Below are 23,372 nucleotides of genomic sequence, written 5' to 3' on the forward strand. Positions count from 1 at the left end.
CAAAACAAAAAGATGGTGTCGCCACTTCGCTGAACATGACGCTCTGTCTATGTTAATATGTAAACAGTGCTCTTCAGATAAAACTATCCACCTTAAATAACTTCTGAATCACTGATTTTTAGAAAAAACGCAAAAACACGTCAAATAATAATTGAAGGGGGAGATATTATGCCATATTTAAGCTTGCCGGGAAAGGCTCCCTCTCAGCCCCCGTATCATCCCTTAATTTTGTTTAAATTACTACCCCTTTTTTATTTCATATTTGGATTCTACTCTTTGTCCTGATTTCAAAAATGTGTAGGCAGTGTCGTAACAAACTTTGTCGGGCCTCCCCCCCCCCCCGCAGAATTGGAAATGAGGCCCTCTTTAAAAAATTATTAATGCGACATGTGTAATAATAAATGATGGTTTTGCTTGTTTTCGATTCAGAGGGTGTGAGTAATGAAAGTTCCTCTGCTGTCCTTTTCCTAGACGAATGAATTCGGAATGTGATCGTTTCCCTTTCGTTTTCTATATTCGTCGTCTGCTGTCCTATTAATTGAAAAAGTCGCAGATTAAGGATGTACCAGTAAGAACTTTCAACGCTAAAAGTCTCAGGTTTAAATCACTATTTACCATTTTAATTTTTATTAAATTGGTGGATTCTGCATCTGAGACTCTTCAATTTGTTATGAGATGTCGCTGTATCGCGTCTAATGGGAAATTTGAATTATTTTTCAGATTCCCTTTAAAATGATGGTGGAGCTATTTTTCGATTCAGAGGTGTGCACGCTAACAAAAGCTACTGAGGACGCATGAAATGGTAGAAACAGCCTGTCTAGCGGGTGTGCAACCCTCTGAATCGAAAACAAGCAAAACCATCATTTATTATATTATAAACCAAACAGTTTTCCATATGATTCCAACTATGAGGGACATAATGGTCGCATTCAAAAGACGAAAAAGTGAGGGAGCAATTCCCGATGGAGCTTTAACAGTATTAAAAAATAAAACGGGATAATACCCGAAGGTTGACTGTATACCATCTAGTTAAATAAAATTAACATGAAGTAAAACTCCCTAGTGTAGTTGGTATATTTAATAAAAATTCTAAAAAAATTTTAAAAATCCAAACGGATTACGTTCAAAACGTTTTCGGACTTATCAGTCCATCATCAGTGAACTCTCTGTCCTTGCTAAATAGCCACAATGCCAAACACTGGTCAAGATGTATGTTCTAACTACATGGTGAATTCTTTCTATAGCTAATAATAAAAAAATCTCTTAATTAATGGAGTAGAGCATCATGTACCTAGTACTAATCCGTTGGCATCCAATGTAAGCCAAATTGTTTAAAATAATTCACCATGTAGTTAGAACATACATCTTGACCAGTGTTTGGAATTGTGGCTATTTAGCAAGGACAGAGAGTTCACTGATGATGGACTGATAAGTCCGAAAACGCTTTGAACGTAATCCGTTTGGATTTTTAAAATTTTTTTAGAATTTTTATTAAATATACCAACTACACTAGGGAGTTTTACTTCATGTTAATTTTCTTTAACAGTATGTTTCGTCTTGTGAATGCTCCGCTCTTTAAATTATTGACAGCCTGTCACTTTGTGTTATATGTGAGGTTACATATTGTTGTTTCATTTTATCTTTGCCCATGCGCCACGATTCATTTTCAAACAAATTGAGTCAAAACATAAAGTGAAACGTATGTCGATGTGTATATACATTGTGTATACTGTATACTTCTTATATTCTTTATATATTTTTATATGCCTTGGTAGGGGTTTTAACCCCTAAAACCCTCCCTGGGTGCGCCACATTCAGAGAACGAATTCCCAACAGTTGCGGAACCGCTTTTTAGTCTCCTGAATGCGACAAGAGAGATATTGCAAATTTAACACAGCCACGTTGCGCTATTTACACCGCGCTATTTTGAATCCCGTAATTTTTTGAGCGTTATAAAGTGAGTACAAAGACATACATATTTCTTTTTTTGTAATTACAGCTTCAATTTACCGTAAACTTCTCGTAGACTCTGCCGATAAGGTAGAGTCGTGTTGGGGAAACCTGGCGTGCCCGACATGGGTTGACACAAGTAAGTGGCTGCGAGTTGGTTTAGAACCAGAATTCTGTCTAAATCCTAGCCCACTACTTTGTGCCGTGTAATTTGGGTTGCCTATATGAACTTAAATCGGCGAAATGGGCATATAAATAATAAAGTTTTGCTGCATTTAACCCAGATTTAACCACTTTAAAAATTCACATTGTAAGGCTTGAATGAATCAAATAATATATGTATGTAGTACCTTTTTTGTAGATGTATTTAAAAATGAAACTGAAAAGTTATTACTATAACGCTCGGTTTCATAATCAGTTAAAGTGGACTTTAAATTTTAAGTTGGTACCTTTACCAATGCAATTCATATGGGTAAATGTCAACGTTAAAGTGAACTTTAGTTAATGTTCACTTTAAGTTGATTATGAAACCGGGCGTAAGTAATTTTATTAACGTTTCGAAGCCCAAATCGGGCTTCGTTGTCAAAATACAAAATATTACTAAAATAAACAAAAATGTTGTTGCTAAGTAAAAAAATTCTTCTAATAATTTATTTAATCTGACTCATTTATATTGGCATTTCAGACGTATATTATACATTTTAAAGTAGAAGACTTTAAAATGATATCGCCAATATTTATGAGTTGCGTTCCTGGGACGACTTTACTAAAAGATAGTTCATTCGATTACATGAAATCAATCCCAACTCAAGAATATCCGTCACAAAAAAATCATAGCATGTGATCTGTCTTTAAAAAGACAACCAAATGCAACGATGACAGTAAAATTCTCGCGTTAGAGATTCCATAGTAAATCAGGAGGGAAAACCAGGAAAAAACCTCGTGATACTATCCCGACATCGTAAGTAATTGGTCTTACATTTAATTTACTTTCAAAAAACTAATACCAAATTCTGACTTTAATATGTTTAAATTATAAATAATATTAATAATACATAGATATACAATAAGTAATACTAAAATATAAAATATGTACTAACTCGACATAGAAACGATATTACTGATCATGGAACTCGGATACCAAGATCCGGCAGAGAAGGACAATCACAAGACGGCAAGGCCTTCTCGGTCGCCAGCAGAAGAAATCCTTGCCAATATAGTGTAAAGATAAACCTCACGATCTGCACATGGAACGTTAAAACATTATACGAGGCAGGTAAGACTCATAATGCAATCAAGGAGATGGATAGACACAAGAATCTACAGGTCGAGCAAGTCTCGTAAATTTCACGATTGCGAGCCACGCTTCACGCAACCGTGTTTGCGTACTTGTGTTTCGAGTTGCGTGGTCGTGCAGAGTTATATTTACCAATTCGCGCAATCGTACTTGAGACGCTCTGTCAGGTGAGGTGTTTGAAAATTTGTGTAACTTGATTGCTTGATTCTGTGGTGTGAAGGTGGTTAAACTTTTGTTTTATTTTTTTTTGTTTTGTTTGTTTTTGTTGTTGCGAATATATCGCAAAAAGTTTTTAGATGAAGTAATTGTATGATGAAGATAACACAGAAAATACAAGAGGGCAGCATACTTTGCAAAACAACTGTTACAATTTGAAATCAACAATTTGTTAAGTTGTTGTCTTGCAGAGGAATATTTATAATCAATGCTTGCAGGTAAAAAAAGTGACTTTTTAAAAAATTATATCTTGGAAACTAAAAATTATTTTTATTTATAATTGAAACATGTAAAAGTATAGTACTCTCAAAAAAATTTCAGCCAAAAATATTCATTTTTGTAGAGTTGACTGCAATTTTTCGACAACAGCCCTTTTTTGCCGTGAGCAGCATAACAAGTCCAGTCTCATCTGAAATCAAAGTTTCTTGTAGTTTATACCTCTGGCTAGTGAATCAACAAAGGATTTTTTATTAGATGAGGTCATTTTTGTTTTATAAAAAAAACTACTTTAAAAATGAGAAAAATTGGGGTCAAAAATGTGTTTAAACTTATGTAAAATCTTCAAATTTCATTTTTTTTTTAATTCCTTCGTTCATATTCTAGCCAGAGGTATAAACTACAAGAAACTTTTTGATTTCAGATGAGACTGGACTTAGTTATGCTGCCAACGCAAAAAAACTTAAACTCTACAAAAATGAATATTTTTGGCTGAAACTTTTTTTGAGACTACCTTAAGTACTATACTTTTACATGTTCCAATTATAAATAAAAATAAATTTTAGTTTTCGAGATATAATTTTTTTAAAAAGTCACTTTTTTTACCCACAAGACCCCTTAAAAAAATGTTTGGAAGAATATGTTTGATGGCCAAGATGCATACATATATTTAGAAGGAAAGTTCCTGATTTCTGTAGTATAATACATAATACCGAAGAGGAAGTAGCCCTAAGCGCCGGACTCCACTTGCGATTTGTAGTTGTGAAGATTGAACACATTCTTTCAAATAGAAGTCAATCCATGATTATTTAGTCACAAATGGATTGACTTGTATTTGAAACAATGTGTTCAATCTTCCTGATTACAAATCGCAAGTGGAGTGCGGCGGTAATAACACCAAAATATTCCATATAGGTCCATAGAAGGTACACAGACATTGAAAAATTCCTGGAATATCCCCGAAAACATGTTCCCTGAGAACATCCCAGGAAAATCCTGTGTCAGCATTTTAAACATTACCTGAATGTCTTATTGGAACATTCCATGAATGTCCACGAATGTTCTCTGGACATTCAAAATATATTTTGTAGACATTCCCTGGATATACCAGAAATACAGTGATGAGCGCTCTAATAACCGGCAAAATATGTAACCTACAAAAGATGTATTAAGTAGTGAGATAAAAAGACATGAAACTAGTCGAGCTGGGACATTTAGCGATACTAACTTATACATTTAGATTGTATTGATTGTGTACCACCTTCAGACGTATCAGACGAGTTTGGAAACTACCACTGTCACAGTGACAGTTTTAGTTGACATACTCCTCCGATATGTGTAAAGGTGGGATCAATATAACGTAAATTTAAAGGTTAATTTCGCTAAATTTCCCAGCTCGACTAGTTTCATTTCTTTTTATCTCACAACTAAATATTTTGCCGGTTATTAGGGCACTCATCACTGTACATCCTTGCTGATGTGACAATACCTCCTATCTGTTTTTTCATGAGTTTTGTATGAGAGATGGAAAAACATGTTTTAAGGTCACCTCCTGTGTTCATATGTAAGTTTTGACTTGTTTTGTAGTTCATAGATAGTTTAATTTACTACAAAACAAGTCAAAAAATATCATATGAAAACAGGAGGTGACCCTAAGACAAGTTTTTAGTCTCTCTTACAAAACTCATGAAAAAACAGATAGGATGTATTATTACATCACTGACGATATGTGGCCATACCAAATAATACATCCTTGATAAATATAAACATTTTTATTGAACAAAATCTTTTCATACATTTTTTTAATGCAATTTACTGATATTCCTAAATATTTCAAAAAAATGTGTCACATTTGCTTTGTAAACCTTTCTTTTGCCTTTCGTAGCCACATATTCCGTTTCCTTCCTGGTTTTTTTGTAGACCACTTCTCTCAGCTGATTCTAAAAAAAATAAAATAAATGGTAATTTTTCTATCCTTTACAATTAACAATCAGAAGAAATATTATTTACAGATAATGATATGTATAATAATAATAGGTTTGTTCTAGCATCAGTTTGAAACCATCAGCGAATAGTGGACCAGCGCGAGTAGAGGGGATCGCACTGGTGACTGTATTATGTTCTTTTACTGACCAACTGTTTGCTGATGGTTTTTGACTAGTTTGACCGTTTGCTAGAACAAACCTAATAATAATGAATATTTTGTATTTTGACAATGACATCTGATGTGGAAGTCAAAACATTAATAAAATTATTTTTTCAAGTTAACTTTCACATGCGCGTCTTAAAATTTAATACTTATATCATAAATAACTATTAAAACTATCTTAAGAGGAAACAGTATAGATCAACAGGTAGCGAAAATGTGTTCCAAGATTGCGGCTGTAATTTTGAATATTTTTTCAAGATATTTGGCACACATATTCGTAATATAATAAAGAATGGCGGTACAGAGCCCAATTTGAAAAATATATTAATATGTGGAAATTACTCTGTAATTAAATACAATATAAAAAAAACGAGCTTGTACCGCCATTAAGAAGAACAAAAAAATACACTTTTTTCAAATACAACTTTTTATCCGATTTTGTGTTATTTTGGAACTACTAAAATTTGTTATTTCATTAGTAGTTCCAAAATTACACAAAATCTAGGCATCGGATAAAAAAGTTTATTTGAAGAAAGTGTATTTTTTTGTTCTTCTTAATGGCGGTACAGGCTCATTTTTTAAATATTGTATAATTACAGAGTAATTTCCACATATTAATATATTTTTCAAATTGGGCTCTGTACCGCCATTCTTTATTATTTTACGAATACGTGTGCCAAATGCCTCGAAAAAATATTCAAAATTACAGTGACAATCTTGGAACACGTTTTGGCTACCTGTTTATCGCTACTGTATTACCTTAAAACATTGCAATTTGCTAAACCAGTATATTTTACTCTACTACTACTCTACTAGCTACCTCATTTTCCACTGTTTCTAAAGACTTGTTTACATGGGTAGAGTTTTGAGGAGAGTAGAGTAGTGGTAGTACTCTACCAAAAATGGCTTGATACCATTCACGTGAGGACAGTACAAGTATAGTACTGATGCTAGTATAGTGAAACCGATTTTTGTATTTTTAAACACTCTTGATTATAAGTGCACCTTAAATTCTTAATTTTTTGCTTAAGCTTGTTTACTCCAAAGCCCCCTTTGCCATTCTTTCGACGATTTCATCCTCCGCAGCTTGCTGCAAACTTTTATTTCTGTAGTATACACTACCTAAATTCCATAAACACTGGTATTCGCCGTATTATAGCTCTACAAGTTTTAAAGTTTCATCTTCGGTGAACTTCATTTTCACTATTTACACAAAACACAATTCCAGCCAGAATGACAGCGCCCCCATGTACTCTCCTACCTACTCTATTCTGCCATAATTGAGCGTGTTCCATGGGTAGAGTGTGCAGCCGAGTAGACATTTTGGCAGTAGTGGTGGTCATAGAGTAGTTACTTTGCCATAGGTTGCTAGTCACTCTACTTTAACTCCAACTATTGGGACCGTGCAAGTTCGGCAAAGCGACCCCTATTTCTACGCTCTATACTAAAATTCGCACTTTTAATTATATTGGCCAATTATATTAGTCCTGGTTACTGGATAATTGTCAAGGCCATAGTCCAAAAAAAATAATAAGAAGAAAAAATAAGATTCAGGTTATGTTATGAAAACGTCAACAATTGTATGTAGTAAATAAAATTAGTTGTTAAAATGCAGTACTGCAAGCAAAATAAAATTAATTAAATTTACCTTTATATAATAATTGCATATCATATCAATATTGTGGAGCAATATATAATTTTTCTGCTTCATTGACAGAAGGTATGAAATATACGTCAATTTGACAATTTCAATTGACAATATGAATTATTTAAGATAGTTGCAATATTTCTCCGCGACTCGCGCAGGGTCGTTTCTCGTTTCCCCTTCCAAGTACTTGCACTCCGCGAATACACTCTACCAGCTATTCTACTGTGCTGAGCATTTTTACAGGTAGAGTTACTCTACTCTTATCAAGTACTTGCATCATTACTCTACCCGTGTAAACAAGTCTTAAATCTACTGAATGAAAATCTACTTAATCTTAATGAAAAATGTCTAAAATCATTTACCCACCTAGTATTATTGTAGAATTTAAGACAGTCCAGTGCCTTATAAATAATTTCAATATGAATATTTTTCCCTTTAATTCTCCTTTGATACCACTCCATTTTAGATTTTGGGGAACTTATTTCATTGTGTTTATAGACCATATTTATTGAAGGAACCCAATCTGGAGATTGTTATTATCTATTAAGTCGGCTGGTTTTCCTATAAGATTAAAATGTTAACATCTTCAAAAATCGTTACTGTTGTAATTGTAACTTACCAGATATAAAATGATTACAGCAGACAGGACAGGAAAATTTTCATTTCGCTAGTAAAACCTGTACATTGTATTGCATTTAACCATTGTTGTCTCTCAGATACCTTATTTAGTTCAGTTTAAAAGTGAACTTTATCTTGACTTTATCACATTTCACACTTCAAAACACAACACCAATGAAGCATATTATCTTTCTAAATTAATACTTCCAGAGAAAATGTTAAATTAATCTTTGTACAACACAAAATTACAAAGAAATACAACTAAAATTATCTAAAACTCATTAAGAACAGATAGAATAAGATTTATCTTTTACACCCAGTAGCCATATTGACATATTGATTTAATTTTGAAAACGATTATATTTAAATTTGGTAAATATAACTCCGTACGACCACGCAACTTGAAACACAAGTACGCAAACACGGTTGCGTGAAGCGTGGCTCGCAATCGTGAAATTTACGAGACTTGCTCGACCTGTAGATTCTTGTTGGATAGACTATCAGTAGACATAATGGGAATAAGTGAAATGAGATGGACGAACTCTGGGCAATGTAAAATTAATGATCATCACATATATTATTCAGGTAACCCTAATGGAAGACACGAAAATGGGGTAGGTATAATCTTAAATCAAGAAACTGCCAGACATGTTAAAAATTTTGTACCTATATCGGAAAGAATACTCCTCCTTCAACTTAATACCTACCCAATTACAACTAACATTATCCAGGTATATGCCCCTACAGCTGACAAACCGGACGAGATAATTGAAGCATTTTATAATGAACTATCCAACACCTTAAAATGCCTCCCCAAAAAGGATTTAACTTTGATTATGGGTGATCTAAATGCTAAGATTGGTAGGGGACAATCGGGAGAATTCATAGGGCAATTTGGACTTGGAGAAAGAAATGAGCGAGGAGACCGACTGGGTGAATTTGTGGCAGAAGAAGAGTTTGTGATTACTAACACTTACTTCAAACTCCCTTACAGAAGATTATATACATGGAAATCACCTCAAGACACTCCAGGCCGCATAGTGAGAAATCAAATAGATTACATCATGATTAATAAAAGATTCCGTAACAGCATAACATCAGTCAAGACATACCCAGGAGCTGATATCAAGTCAGACCATAACCCACTGATTGGCAAAATTAAGCTCAGGCTAAAGAAGGTTAGACGTAGTGTCAATCCAAAATTCGACATAAGGCTATTAAAAGACCAAAACACAGAACAGAGTGTAAAACGGTATATACAGAACAACTTGAATACCGTTATTCAATCGGATGTAATGGACCAGGAGATAGAAAAGTTGCATACAGTTTCACAAGACATACGTGAGAAATTCCTCAAACCACCAAAAATAAAGAAGAAATCGTGGATGACAAACGAGATTTTAGATATGATGGAAGAGAGGCGAAAGTCCAAAGATCAGGACATGTCATTATACAAAAGAATAGATAAAGATATCAAAAAAGCAATTAGAATAGCTAAGGATACACGACTAAGAGAACAGTGTGCGGAAATCCAGCAATTGCAACATAAACACGATTCATTCAATATGCACAAAAAAGTTAAAGAAGCTGCAGGCTTATACAAACCTAGAAGAGTTGGGTGTTTGGCAGATAACCAAGGCAAACCACTGTTAAGTGTGGAAGAAAAACTAGACACGTGGAAGAAATATGTGGAAGTAACTTTTGCAGATGAAAGGCAGAATACCATTGAAGACATTGAATGCCAAACAGGACCCCCGATTACCATTGAAGAAGTCACGTCAGCTATTAAAACAACTAAAGATGGTAAAGCTGTAGGGCCTGACCAGTTTTATGTAGAATTCCTAAAACTTATGGATGAACAAGGAATAAAATGGATAACAACCGTATTCAACAAAATATACGTAACTGGAAAAATACCCCAAAGCTGGTTAAAGTCGACCTTCGTAACTCTACCCAAAAAAGTAAATGCCAAAACATGTGAAGACTACAGAACAATTAGCCTAATGAGCCACTTACTCAAAACGTTTCTGAAGGTGATACATGGCAGAATATATAAAAAATGCGAACAACAGATATCATGGACGCAGTTTGGATTCCGCGATGCCTTAGGCACCCGAGAGGCTCTATTCGCTGTCCAAGTGCTTATGCAAAGATGCAGGGATGTTGACTGTGAAGTGTATATTTGTTTTATCGACTACAAAAAGGCGTTTGATAGAGTAAAACATGTTAAACTCATAAACATCTTGAAAGAAGCGGGAGTAGATGATAGAGACTTGAGAATCATATATAATTTGTATTACAACCAAACTGCCAATATTAAAGTGGAAGACCAATTAACAGAGGCAGTCTCCATAGATAGAGGAGTGAGGCAAGGATGCATCCTGTCCCCGGTGCTGTTTAATATATACTCTGAATGTATCTTCGAGCAAGCGCTGGGAGAACTACAGGAAGGCGTATTAGTCAACGGAGTGCGTCTGAACAACATTAGATATGCCGACGACGCTGTAGTTTTTGCAGACAGTCTAGATGGTTTGCAAAGAATAATGTCGCGCATATCAGATATAAGTAGAGAATACGGACTTGATCTCAATACGAAAAAAACAAAGTATATGGTAGTCAGTAAGCGCGAAATATTAAATACACAGCTTTTGGTTAACCAACAACTAATTGACAGGGTCGACAGCTACGCATACCTTGGTACCAACATAAACAGCCAGTGGGACCACTCAAGTGAAATAAAACAACGCATAGGAAAAGCGAGATCAGCGTTCATAATGATGAAGTCTCTTTTCAGAAGCCACGATTTACCTCTTGCTACCAAAATCTCTATCATCAGATGCTATGTATTTTCTACGTTATTATACGGAGTAGAGGCCTGGACACTTTCCGAGGCTTCTTTGAGAAAACTCGAGGCATTTGAGATGTGGTGTTACAGGCGCATTTTGAGAATTTCGTGGGTGGATCGTGTGACTAATATTGAGGTTCTACGTAGAATAGGCAAGGAATGCGAGATTATTAACATAATCAAAGAGCGCAAACTAGAATATCTTGGCCATGTTATGAGGAATGAACAGAGATATGGCTTGTTGCAACTCATTCTTCAAGGCAAGGTATTTGGAAAGAGAGGACCAGGGAGAAGAAGAATATCTTGGCTTCAAAACCTGAGAAAGTGGTTTAATACATCGACAACCGGACTATTCAGAATAGCAGCAAGCAAAGTTAGGATAGCCATGCTGGTCGCCAACATCCGGAACGGATAGGCACCTTAAGAAGAAGAAGAAGAACTCGCTATGTTATTGACTTACTAATCGTGGTATTTTCTTTCTATTGACTTCCTCTTTCAGTATGGGTAAACATCCTACTGCATTCTACCGACGAATTTGCGACACAATTGGTTTCATTTAGCATAATAATTAAAGCCGCTTCTTTGATTTTTCTCTTTTTACTATCTGATTCTTTCAGGACTATACTTGAATCTCTCCACTGAACTCTATGTTCATTATCCCATGCGTGTTGACATATTTGAGATCTATCAAATTCTCTATTTTTAATATCAGTCTATATTAGTTTATAACATCAGTCTTATATAAGACTGATGTTCACTTATTCTAACGTTTAATGGTCTTGATGTTTCACCTAAATAAAATTGTTCGCATTCACAAGGTATTTTATAAATGCAATTCTTTGTTCCTTCTTGTTCATTTTAAAGTCTTCTACTTTAAAATGTATAATATACGTCTTAATTGCCAATATAAATGAGTCAGATTAAATAAATTATCAGAAGAGTTTTTTTACTTAGCAACAACATTTTTGTTTATTTTAGTAGTATTTTTGTATTTTGACAACGAAACCTGATTTGGGCTTCGAAACGTCAATATAATTATTTTTTCAATTTAATTGTGGCTTATTTTCCATCTAAATAGTTAGGTAATCATAAAAATGCCACAAGGAAATAGCTTCAGAACAACATTAAGGAACCGGTATGGGCCTTTCGTGTGTCAAAATTTTAGGAAATTGGAAACCTTGTACGATATACTGGCACACTGTCAAAATTCAATAAAATTTTTAAGATGATGTAGAAATAACAACACAATACCAAAGGGCTTGAGGTTACGGCCAGCATACTCGAGCAGAAGACTCCAAAATATATTACATGGGGCTTTTCATTCACAGTCATTTGTTTCGAGCTTGTGTCATGTGTCACATAATATTAGTATATCTACGCATATACCAATGATACAAACCAAAGACGTATGACGTAGATATATTAATATTATGTGACTCATGACAGAAGCTCGAAACAAATGACAATCGATGAAAAACCCTATAGAGCCAGTTTGTCGATAATCCGGGAAATGTTACAATTTCACAGGTCAAATTTATTTTTTATCGAACAAGATGGAACAAGATATCGTAAGTATTTCAGATTTACTTTTCGGAATCATATCAAATTCTGATTTTGATCGAATTATTTTTAGTTTACACATAATTTATGAAAATTCATATCGAAAACAAAGAAATATACATTTAACTAAATTTAATATTCTTTTAGAACAAAATAGTCTAAATACTTTTGATAACCTAAATAGAAATAATTACATATTAGCGACAGTTGTCAATCTATCAAATAGACATTTAAACGCAACGGAAAATTTGGTATTGTCAAAAGGTTTAAACTATGCTGTTAGTCATCCATCTATTCCAAAATTAGACATAATTAGCTCAGTGAAGAAAATATCCCAGTGTCTACTGTCTACTGGTCTACTAGAAAAGTCTAATCAAATTGAACAGAACATCAGCAAAGAGGAAATGAAAGCTTTAAAAACTTTAAGAAATGATGACTCCATAACAATCCTACCAGCGGATAAAGGCAATGCAACTGTAATAATGAATAAAATACAATATGAGGACAAAATTACAGATCTAATTACAAATGTACCTTATATACCAAATTAACGAAGGATCCAACGAAGACACTGGAAAACAAAATATATAGAACTTTATTCAAATTTAAAAATGATCTAACATACTATCAAAGAAAATTAATGACACCTCACTACAGTAAGACAACACATTTTTATGGAGTGCCGAAAATTCATAAAGCGAACATACCACTTAGACCCATTTGTAGTACCATCAATTCTCCTTGTAGTGAACTATCAAAATTTTTATTAAACATTATAAAACCATTTGATAATAATGATGACACATTTATAAAAAATACAAAACATTTTTTAAACAAATTATCAACTATTGAATTTAATCCAAATAATATATTAGTAAGTTTTGACATAAACAGTTTATTTACAAATGTGCCATTAGATAAAACTTTAAACATAATCAAAACGAAATTAGAGAATGATAATTGATAATACATTGAAAACTAGGACAAGACTAAATGTATCAGCTATAATGGAGTTATTGACATTATGTACAGGGCCGCCGATAGGGATGAGCGGGCCCCGGTAAGGAGTGAAAAGCGGGACTCCGGCAAAAAGTAAAGAGCGAAAAAAAATGTTCTTAATTTTTATAGAAATAAAATTATCAATAATAAATAATAAGAAACATTTCAAATCTACATTTTATTAAATTTTGATTTTATCATAGTGAAAATTTTTATATTATGCTTTCCGAGTTTTAGCTAAGTTGCTAGGCCAGCTGTGGGAGCACGCCAAATAGAATTCTATTTTAGTGACGTCACGTTGCCTAGCAACCGTCGATTCTCCCATTGTGAAATTCGATTTTATGACGTCAGCAAAATAGAATTCTATTTGGCGTGCTCCCGCACCAGTAGTAGTTTCATTGTAGATCTCATAACATATGCGAGAAAGAAAACTTTAGGCTAAGGCTCCACGGGCGAGAAATTGACGCTAGCAGTAGCAGTAAAATGAACTTAAGGTTCCGCGGAACGGAATGGGAGTAGCCGAACTGAACCGACTACGCACAAGTCCTGTAGTCGGTACAGTTCGGCTATTCCCATTCCGTTCCGCGGAACCTTAAGTTCATTTTACTGCTACTGCTAGCGTCAATTTCTCGCCCGTGGAGCCGTAGCCTAAGGATCTTTCCTTTTCAACGACTGTCACCGGTAATGTGCAAAATATTCTTAATTCAATAACGACGATATTAGGAAATAATTATTTCAATATGGAATGTTTAATGTTATTAAGTTTTATCGGAAAAAATTGAGATTCACCAATATTATCCTTGTATATCTGTCTTAAATGAAAAATTTGATCTATAAATTCTTCACTGATGTCTTCTTTAGGAAACTCGCGCAATGTATCAATTTTTTTCTTAATATTGTCGTCATCTTCATCTCGGAATGTCCATAAAATGTTAAATAGCTAATGATTTTTATTTGTCGCATTAACTCTTCTGGTTAAATTGCTTATTATACATATGACATTATTACATATTTCACAGCGAAATATTTCGTCGGGGTCAAAATTATCAGTTGCGCCACTATTAGGCCCATGCAAATCATCAAAAATCTCGCGGGCTTCTTGCGCCTATTTTAGAATAAAACAATAAAATATATTTCAAAATAGAGGTAAATGTCATATTAAATATAGCAGCGTTATACTTAAACTCATTATGCACATAAAGTGAAGAACAAAAAAAGACATGAAAAATCACGTTTTTAGTCTGGTCGGCGCAAAATGTACCGGCTGTACCCCCTCTCGGCGGGCCTGATTATGTACTAATAATACCTATTTTCAACTAAATAATGAATTCTATAAACAAAATTTTGGTCTAGCAATGGGCTCTTCTTTATCTCCATTATTGGCTAATATATTTATGGAGGATTTCGAAACTAATATCATTTCTAAACAAAATTTAAAACCCACAGTATGGTGGAGATATGTAGATGATGTGTTTTCAATATGGCCTCATAGATTAGAATTGTTGGATACATTCCTGAATACTATAAACGATCAAGAAGAGACAATAAAATTTACAATGGAAAAGGAGTACAATAACACTTTGCCTTTCCTCGATGTTTTAGTCTCAAAGAAGAATACTGGATATGAGACTCAAGTGTATAGAAAACCAACACACACCAACAGATATCTCAATTACAAATCAAATCACAACATCAACGTTAAAAAGGGAATCATTAAATCCTTATATGGTAGAGCCAAAATTACTTGTTCTAACGAAAATTCATTTTTAAAAGAAAAACAATTGTTAACATCTGTTTCATTAAAAAATGATTATCCTTTATCGTTTATAAATAAGGAATTGTCAAGATTGGATCGAAAGGAACAGAACAACTTAGAACGGGATCCTACAACATTCACAAGAAATAATACGAGGAAAATATCAATACCATATATAAAAGGACTATCCGAAAAACTTAAAAAATAGGAAATAATTTCAACATTTCAACAACATTCAAAACAACAAACACGTTGAGATCTATTCTATCTAAAACTAAACCTAACAATGAACGAGAAAGAACAAAGAATTGCATTTATAAAATACCTTGTGAATGCGAACAATTTTATTTAGGTGAAACATCAAGACCATTAAACGTTAGCATAAGTGAACATCAGTCTTATATTAAAAATAGAGAATTTGATAGATCTCAAATATGTCAACACGCATGGGATAATAAACATAGAGTTCAGTGGAGAGATTCAAGTATAGTCCTGAAAGAATCAGATAGTAAAAAGAGAAAAATCAAAGAAGCGGCTTTAATTATGCTAAATGAAAGCAATTGTGTAGCAAATTCCTCGGTAGAATGCAGTAGGATGTGGTTACCCATACTGAAAGAGGAAGTCAATAGAAAGAAAATACCACGATTAGTAAGTCAATAACATATCGAGTTCATATTTTATATTTTAGTATTACTTATTGTATATCTATGTATTATTAATATTATTTATAATTTAAACAGATTAAAGTCAGAATTTGGAATGAATTTTTTGAAAGTAAATTAAATGTAAGACCAAATACTTACGATGTCGGGATAGTATCACGAGGTTTTTTTCTGGTTTTCCCTCGTGCTTTACTATGGAATTTCTAACGCGAGAATTTTACTGTCATCGTTGCATTTGGTCAGAGCCGGATTTAAGGCAGTGCCCTGGGCAGAATTGATGTGGGGGCCCCTGGATAAAATTGATGTGGGACCCTACCTCCTACCATTAAAAAATTGTTGTTATAACTATGGTGTATAGCCAAGTATAGAGTTTTCGTATGTTCGCTTTATGAATTTTCGGCACTCCATAAAAATGTGTTGTCTTACTGTAGTGAGGTGTCATTAATTTTCTTTGATAGTATGTTAGATCATTTTTAAATTTGAATAAAGTTCTATATATTTTGTTTTCCAGTGTCTTCGTTGGATCCTTCGTTAATTTGGTATATAAGGTACATTTGTAATTAGATCTGTAATTTTGTCCTCATATTGTATTTTATTCATTATTACAGTTGCATTGCCTTTATCCGCTGGTAGTATTGTTATGGAGTCATCATTTCTTAAAGTTTTTAAAGCTTTCATTTCCTCTTTGCTGATGTTCTGTTCAATTTGATTAGACTTTTCTAGTAGACCAGTAGACAGTAGACACTGGGATATTTTCTTCACTGAGCTAATTATGTCTAATTTTGGAATAGATGGATGACTAACAGCATAGTTTAAACCTTTTGACAAAACCAAATTTTCCGTTGCGTTTAAATGTCTATTTGATAGATTGACAACTGTCGCTAATATGTCATTATTTCTATTTAGGTTATCAAAAGTATTTAGACTATTTTGTTCTAAAAGAATATTAAATTTAGTTAAATGTATATTTCTTTGTTTTCGATATGAATTTTCATAAATTATGTGTAAACTAAAAATAATTCGATCAAAATCAGAATTTGATATGATTCCGAAAAGTAAATCTGAAATACTTACGATATCTTGTTCCATCTTGTTCGATAAAAAATAAATTTGACCTGTGCAATTGTAACATTTCCCGGATTATCGACAAACTGGCTCTATAGGGCTTTTCATCGATTGTCATTTGTTTCGAGCTTCTGTCATGTGTCACATAATATTAATATATCTACGTCATACGTCTTTGGTTTGTATCATTGGTATATGCGTAGATATACTAATATTATGTGACACATGACACAAGCTCGAAACAAATGACTGTGAATGAAAAGCCCCATGTAATATATTTTGGAGTCTTCTGCTCGAGTATGCTGGCCGTAACCTCAAGCCCTTTGGTATTATGTTGTTATTTCTACATCATCTTAAAAATTTTATTGAATTTTGACAGTGTGCCAGTACATCGTACAAGGTTTCCAATTTCCTAAAATTTTGACACACGAAAGGCCCATACCGGTTCCTTAATGTTGTTCTGAAGCTATTTCCTTGTGGCATTTTTATGATTACCTAACTATTTAGATGGAAAATAAGCCACAATTAAATTGAAAAAATAATTTTATTGACGTTTCGAAGCCCAAATCAGGTTTCGTTGTCAAAATACAAAAATACTACTAAAATAAACAAAAATGTTGTTGCTAAGTAAAAAAAAATTCTTCTAATAATTTATTTAATCTGACTCATTTATATTGGCAATTAAGACGTATATTATACATTTTAAAGTAGAAGACTTTAAAATGAACAAGAAGGAACAAAGAATTGCATTTATAAAATACCTTGTGAATGCTAACAATTTTATTTAGGTGAAACATCAAGACGATTAAACGTTAAAATAAGTGAACATCAGTCTTATATAAGACTGATGTTATAAACTGATATAAACTGATATAGACTGATATTAAAAATAGAGAATTTGATAGATCTCAAATATGTCAACACGCATGGGATAATAAACATAGAGTTCAGTGGAGAGATTCAAGTATAGTCCTGAAAGAATCAGATAGTAAAAAGAGAAAAATCAAAGAAGCAGCTTTAATTATGCTAAATGAAAGCAATTGTGTCGCAAATTCCTCGGTAGAATGCAGTAGGATGTGGTTACCCATACTGAAAGAGGAAGTCAATAGAAAGAAAATACCACGATTAGTAAGTCAATAACATATCGAGTTCATATTTTATATTTTAGTATTACTTATTGTATATCTATGTATTATTAATATTATTTATAATTTAAACATATTAAAGTCAGAATTTGGAATGAATTTTTTGAAAGTAAATTAAATGTAAGACCAAATACTTACGACGTCGGGATGGTATCACGAGGTTTTTTCCTGGTTTTCCCTCGTGCTTTACTATGGAATTTCTAACGCGAGAATTTTACTGTCATCGTTGCATTTGGTCAGAGCCGGATTTAAGGCAGTGGGGGCCCCTGGGCAGAATTGGTGTGGGGGCCCCTGGACAAAATTGATGTGGGACCCTACCTCCTACCATTAAAAAATTGTTGTTATAACTATGGTGTATAGCCAAGTATAGAGTTTTCCCTCTTAAAAATTAAAAAAAAATTGTTGATCTACATTTATAAATATATTTTTAAATAATAAAAAATACAAGAGGTGTAACTTGTTACCGTAAAATATTAAAAATAAATATTGTAAAATGTATGGTTAAAGTCTATGTATTTTTTAGATTTTTGAATTGAAAATTTCTTAATTATGTCTGACATATCTATTTAGTTCCTTTAAGACATCGTGTTTAATGCTCATTATAGAGATATGAAACGCTCTTGGTCCATCATAGACCGAAGGCGATTTTTAATTAACTTTAGTTTTGAGAATGATCACTCTCCAATGTAGTTAGAGACAGCAAGGCTGGACTTGCTCTCTAGAATTCATACATACACCATTTTTTTCACTTATTCATAAGCTACACTTATATTTTTGATAACAATGTTTTTTCGATAAAATACTTACTTTTTTAGTCATTTGCAAAAAACCGTCTAAAAACGTTTTTTTTTTGTTGAAAAATGAACATATTTACTCGGAAATTTACTGCAAATAACTAAAGTAATAACAGACTTCTTCAAAGAAAAGTTTAAAAAACGGAGATCCACTATTTGATGCAATTATACTGAATCAAACGGATACCAGAGAAACAACCCCCTTCAATAGCTGAAATGCAAGAAGCAGTTACCAGAGTGAAAAACAACAAATCACCTGGATTAGACAATATTAGCGCAGAATTAATCAAAGAAGGCGGATACTCCCTATTGAAAGCGATACACAAACTAATAGTGAACATAAATATGGAATAATAAACCACTGACACAAGACTGGAATACCGGAGTAATTATTCCACTACATAGAAAGGGAGATCAGCTTCAATGTAAAAACTACCGGACAATAACGCTACTGACTGTCGCAATATGAACAATAAAAATCCTGTCAAATATTGTGTATGAGCGATCGACACCATATGAGGAGAAAAATAGTTGGGGATATCAATGTGATTTCTGCAGGCAGAAGTCCATAATAGATCAGATCTTCGTCTTGAGCCTTGAGGCAAATCTTGGAAAAGGATAGTGAATTTAATATAGACACACATCATCTCTTCATTGATTTTGATAGTGCCTATGATAGCATCCATCCAGAATTTCTGATCCATGCCCTGAAAGAGTTTAATCTTCGAACTCAACTCATTGATATAGTAAAAGACACACTTAAGGTACACATTCAAATTCGAATTCAAAACGCACTAACAGATTCAATCCATGTTAGAACGGGCCTACGATAGGCCCTATCCTGTATTCTATTCAACATCACGTTAGAGAAAATAATTAGAGACTCAAAAGTTAACACCAGAGGAACAATAGTAACAAAAAGTGTACAAATATTGGCATTTGCAAATGATGCTGATGTTCTTTAAAAGTTTCAGAAAAAACCGTGAGTCAATGGACTATTATAGGTAATAGTAGCAATGAGAGCACACAGCACAATTTTTTTTAATACGCACCTTTTGAATGATTTTAGAAATTAGCATTTAAACTTGTATCCCAATTATTTAACAGTTAAAAATCCAATGTACAACTTAAATATTTTCCGGCCTGGCCTGACCATGTTTTTATGAGTAGCATGACTTTATTTAAATTTTTATATTTTAAAAGTCACCTACCCTCCAAATACCAGATAGAAAACTTCTAGGCTATCACAAAAATAAAGTAAAAACTTACCTTTTTCAATAGGGGTAACAGTACGAAATAATACAAACAGGTAAGTAATATTGCTGTTTTACTAGATTATCGTAAATTGTATTACAGCTGACAATTATTATTCTTTCTGCAAGTAGCAACAAAGTCACCAAACAAATGAGTGGTGAGTGGTTTAGTGCCAGATTTTCAGATTGGCTTATGCCACAATTTTTGTCAACAGGATAATTTAAGGTCAAACTAGTAACCAAATTATGACTCAACAAAAAAGACTGAATTCCACTTGATTATGTTCTGAGTATTTTGCAATCCATGCAAAAAGGGTATTTAAAAAATATGCATGATGTAGAATGTAGAATCTGACTTAAAAGGCAAATAAATTATTGTAGGCGTAGGAGGCAAGTTTGGCTCAAAAAGTTCACACTTTGTAAATGTGGAGTAAGCAATGTTTTGATCAATGTTATTATACTCAGTGGCGTAGTGCCAAGTCAATATAACGATAAATAAAAAATTATTTTTGATATACATAATTATGTTCGCCTAAAACAAAAATTATTTTATGTGAATAATGTGCTGACTTTTTTATGTTTGGGATTTTGTGGGGGCCCCGGGCAGCTGCCCAGCCTGCCCTCCCTTAAATCCGGCCCTGCATTTGGTTGTCTTTTTAAAGAAAGATCACATGTTATGATTTTTTTGTGACGGATATTCTTGAGTCGGGATTGATTTCATGTAATCGAATGAACTATCTTTTAGTAAAGTCATCCCAGGAACGCAACTCATAAATATTGGCGATATCAGTTTAAAGTAGAAGACTTCTACTTTAAAGTCTTCTACTTTAAAATGTATAATATGAAGGGTAAAAACCAAAAGGATCTAAGTGCCGTTATGTTCGTTTGGAGATATTCAATGTTAAAGTTAATTGCTTATTGTAAAATGTGTAAAGATATTTCATATGGGGTTTTTAAGGAAAAAAACGCATAATATATTTAAGTGTTTAATTACGTTTCACATAATGTTGTTACATTTTTGTTTGTTTAAAAGTCATTAATGCCTGGTTGCACCAACAGATCTTAAGCTCCAGCGTAGCTAAGCTCTACTTATAGATAGGGCCTCCTTGAGTATCACTTACGTTGGATCATAATTTTAGATTCTTACCTTATTATCAATTATATCTATTATTATATTATGGTATTCTTATTGTTATATATTATAATAATTATATTATATTAATTCTTATGATATTCTCGACTTAAGCTTAAGATCTGTTGGTGCAACCGGGAATTAGACCTCTTTGGTTCTATTTTTCTTTAGTTTTTTTTAAACGATGATTTCCCAATAAGAAATCTTTATTGTAGTAGCGTTGGTTGGTAAATATAGGCGTATATTTATCCGTATATTTGTCAATCAACGGTAATAGGGCTTTTCATCGACTGTCATTTGTTTCGAGCTTCTGTCATGTGTCACATAATATTAATATATCTACGCCATACGTCTTTGGTTTGTATCATCGTATATACCAATAACGTATGACGTAGATATATTAATATTATGTGACACATGACAGAAGCTCGAAACAAATGACTGTGAATGAAAAGCCCTATAGTAAACATTATAAAAAAAATATTAATTATCATAGTCAGAGTAAATGTCAAGATCATTATTTTCTTCTTGGACATATTCCTCCATTTTAGTTTCCGTCGACGTCGTTGGCTTACTTTCTGTTGCATTTTTTTTTCTTTTTGAGTTGATGTTGATGGGCCATATTTTGGTAAAAAGTATGATGAACTGAGGAAATAAAAGGCAACAGCTAAATAAGATTTTCCCACTTAGCATAATGGAATTTCCAAATCGGCTCTATTTAGGGGTTGGTTTAAATTTTCAATAGATAAAGTTCAAATTTGGTTTACCTACGTTAAGTAATGAACACTTTTCAGCTTGGAAAGCAAGGCAATTATTTGGATGCCTCGTTGCCTCGAACACAAGAAATAAAAAGTTTTCATGTCTGTACTCAAACCACACGATTTCTCGCCATTTTATTGGTCGCTTTTCCATGTCCTTTTTTGGATCTCACATGAGCCTATGAAGGTAATCAAAGTCGAGAAAATCATTTTTTTCCATGGAATATACTTGAAACTTTTTGGAAGATTTCATTATTAAATCTGTCCAATGTTCTGGCATAAAAATGTATAAGGATAGCTGTCTTCTTTTTTCGATTCTAGCAAAAGAACGGTCGCATTCCATATAGGAATGTCCTGGCTAAAAAATGTATGATGCATTATTTTCAATATAGTACTTTGAACCAAAAACATAAACAATTTAGCAATGTTCTTATTTTTATTTTTCTCATCACATTGATCACTGTAACAAATTAGTTCTTCGCCAGTTAATGGCAAATCTTTTATGTACTGAAAAAAAAAATTAATAATAAACAATGACTAAGTAAGGTGTAGCTTTACCTTAATAAGACATGATCCAATTTCTTGCGATCCTCGTTGGCCAATGGTCTCATTACATACATACATAAAGGATATTCCACTAATAAGATACGAAAACTACACTAAACTTGCAAAAACAATGTGGATAAGAATCAACAAAAACTGACAGTAATCAGCGGCATAACGGTCTAAGCGCCCATTGATCACTTTGGTACTACTGAAAATATAACATCTGTATACCTCATTTTTTCCCTTACCAAGAGATGGCGCAGAACGTTTAAAAATCAATTGGATCATTTTGCCAGTAAGTAATGTTTAGTTTTAACTTTCGATATATGCGCCTACTCATTTTTTTAAAAAAATGTCACTTAGACCCTTTTGGTTTTAGCCCTTCATATACGTCTGAATTTCCAATATAAATAAGTCAGATTAAATAAATTATTAGAAGAATTTTTTTTACTTAGCAACAACATTTTTGTTTATTTTAGTAGTATTTTGTATTTTGACAACGAAACCCGATTTGGGCTTCGAAACGTTAATAAAATTATTTTTTCAATTTAATTTTGGCTCAATACTCTATAATTGTAAATAAGTACCTACTTGGTATTTAAATGCTCTAAAGTCTAAAGTATTTAAATACCTAGAAATAAGCATTTAAATTTTGAAATACGGTTCATTAGCTCCGATACCAAGTTAAAAATAAGAAATGTACAAAAAGGGTGAATGATTAAGAAAAAAAAAGAATGTTTGTGTACTTTGTACCCACGTAAGA

The 23,372-nt window shown here is 33.0% G+C and overlaps 1 protein-coding gene across 1 annotated transcript in view; it reads left to right on the forward strand.

Moving 5' to 3' along the window:
- The window catches only part of LOC126885387 (ankyrin repeat and KH domain-containing protein mask-like), a 156,667-nt gene that overhangs the window by 74,159 nt on the left and 59,136 nt on the right, over positions 1 to 23,372 (forward strand). Inside the window, exon 4 of the mRNA XM_050651950.1 lies at positions 20,277 to 20,331. Coding sequence (XP_050507907.1) covers positions 20,277 to 20,331 — 55 coding nt within the window. The remainder of the gene's footprint in view (positions 1 to 20,276; positions 20,332 to 23,372) is intronic.

Source organism: Diabrotica virgifera, chromosome 5, assembly GCF_917563875.1.
Source record: "Diabrotica virgifera virgifera chromosome 5, PGI_DIABVI_V3a".
Lineage (NCBI taxonomy): Eukaryota > Metazoa > Arthropoda > Insecta > Coleoptera > Chrysomelidae > Diabrotica > Diabrotica virgifera.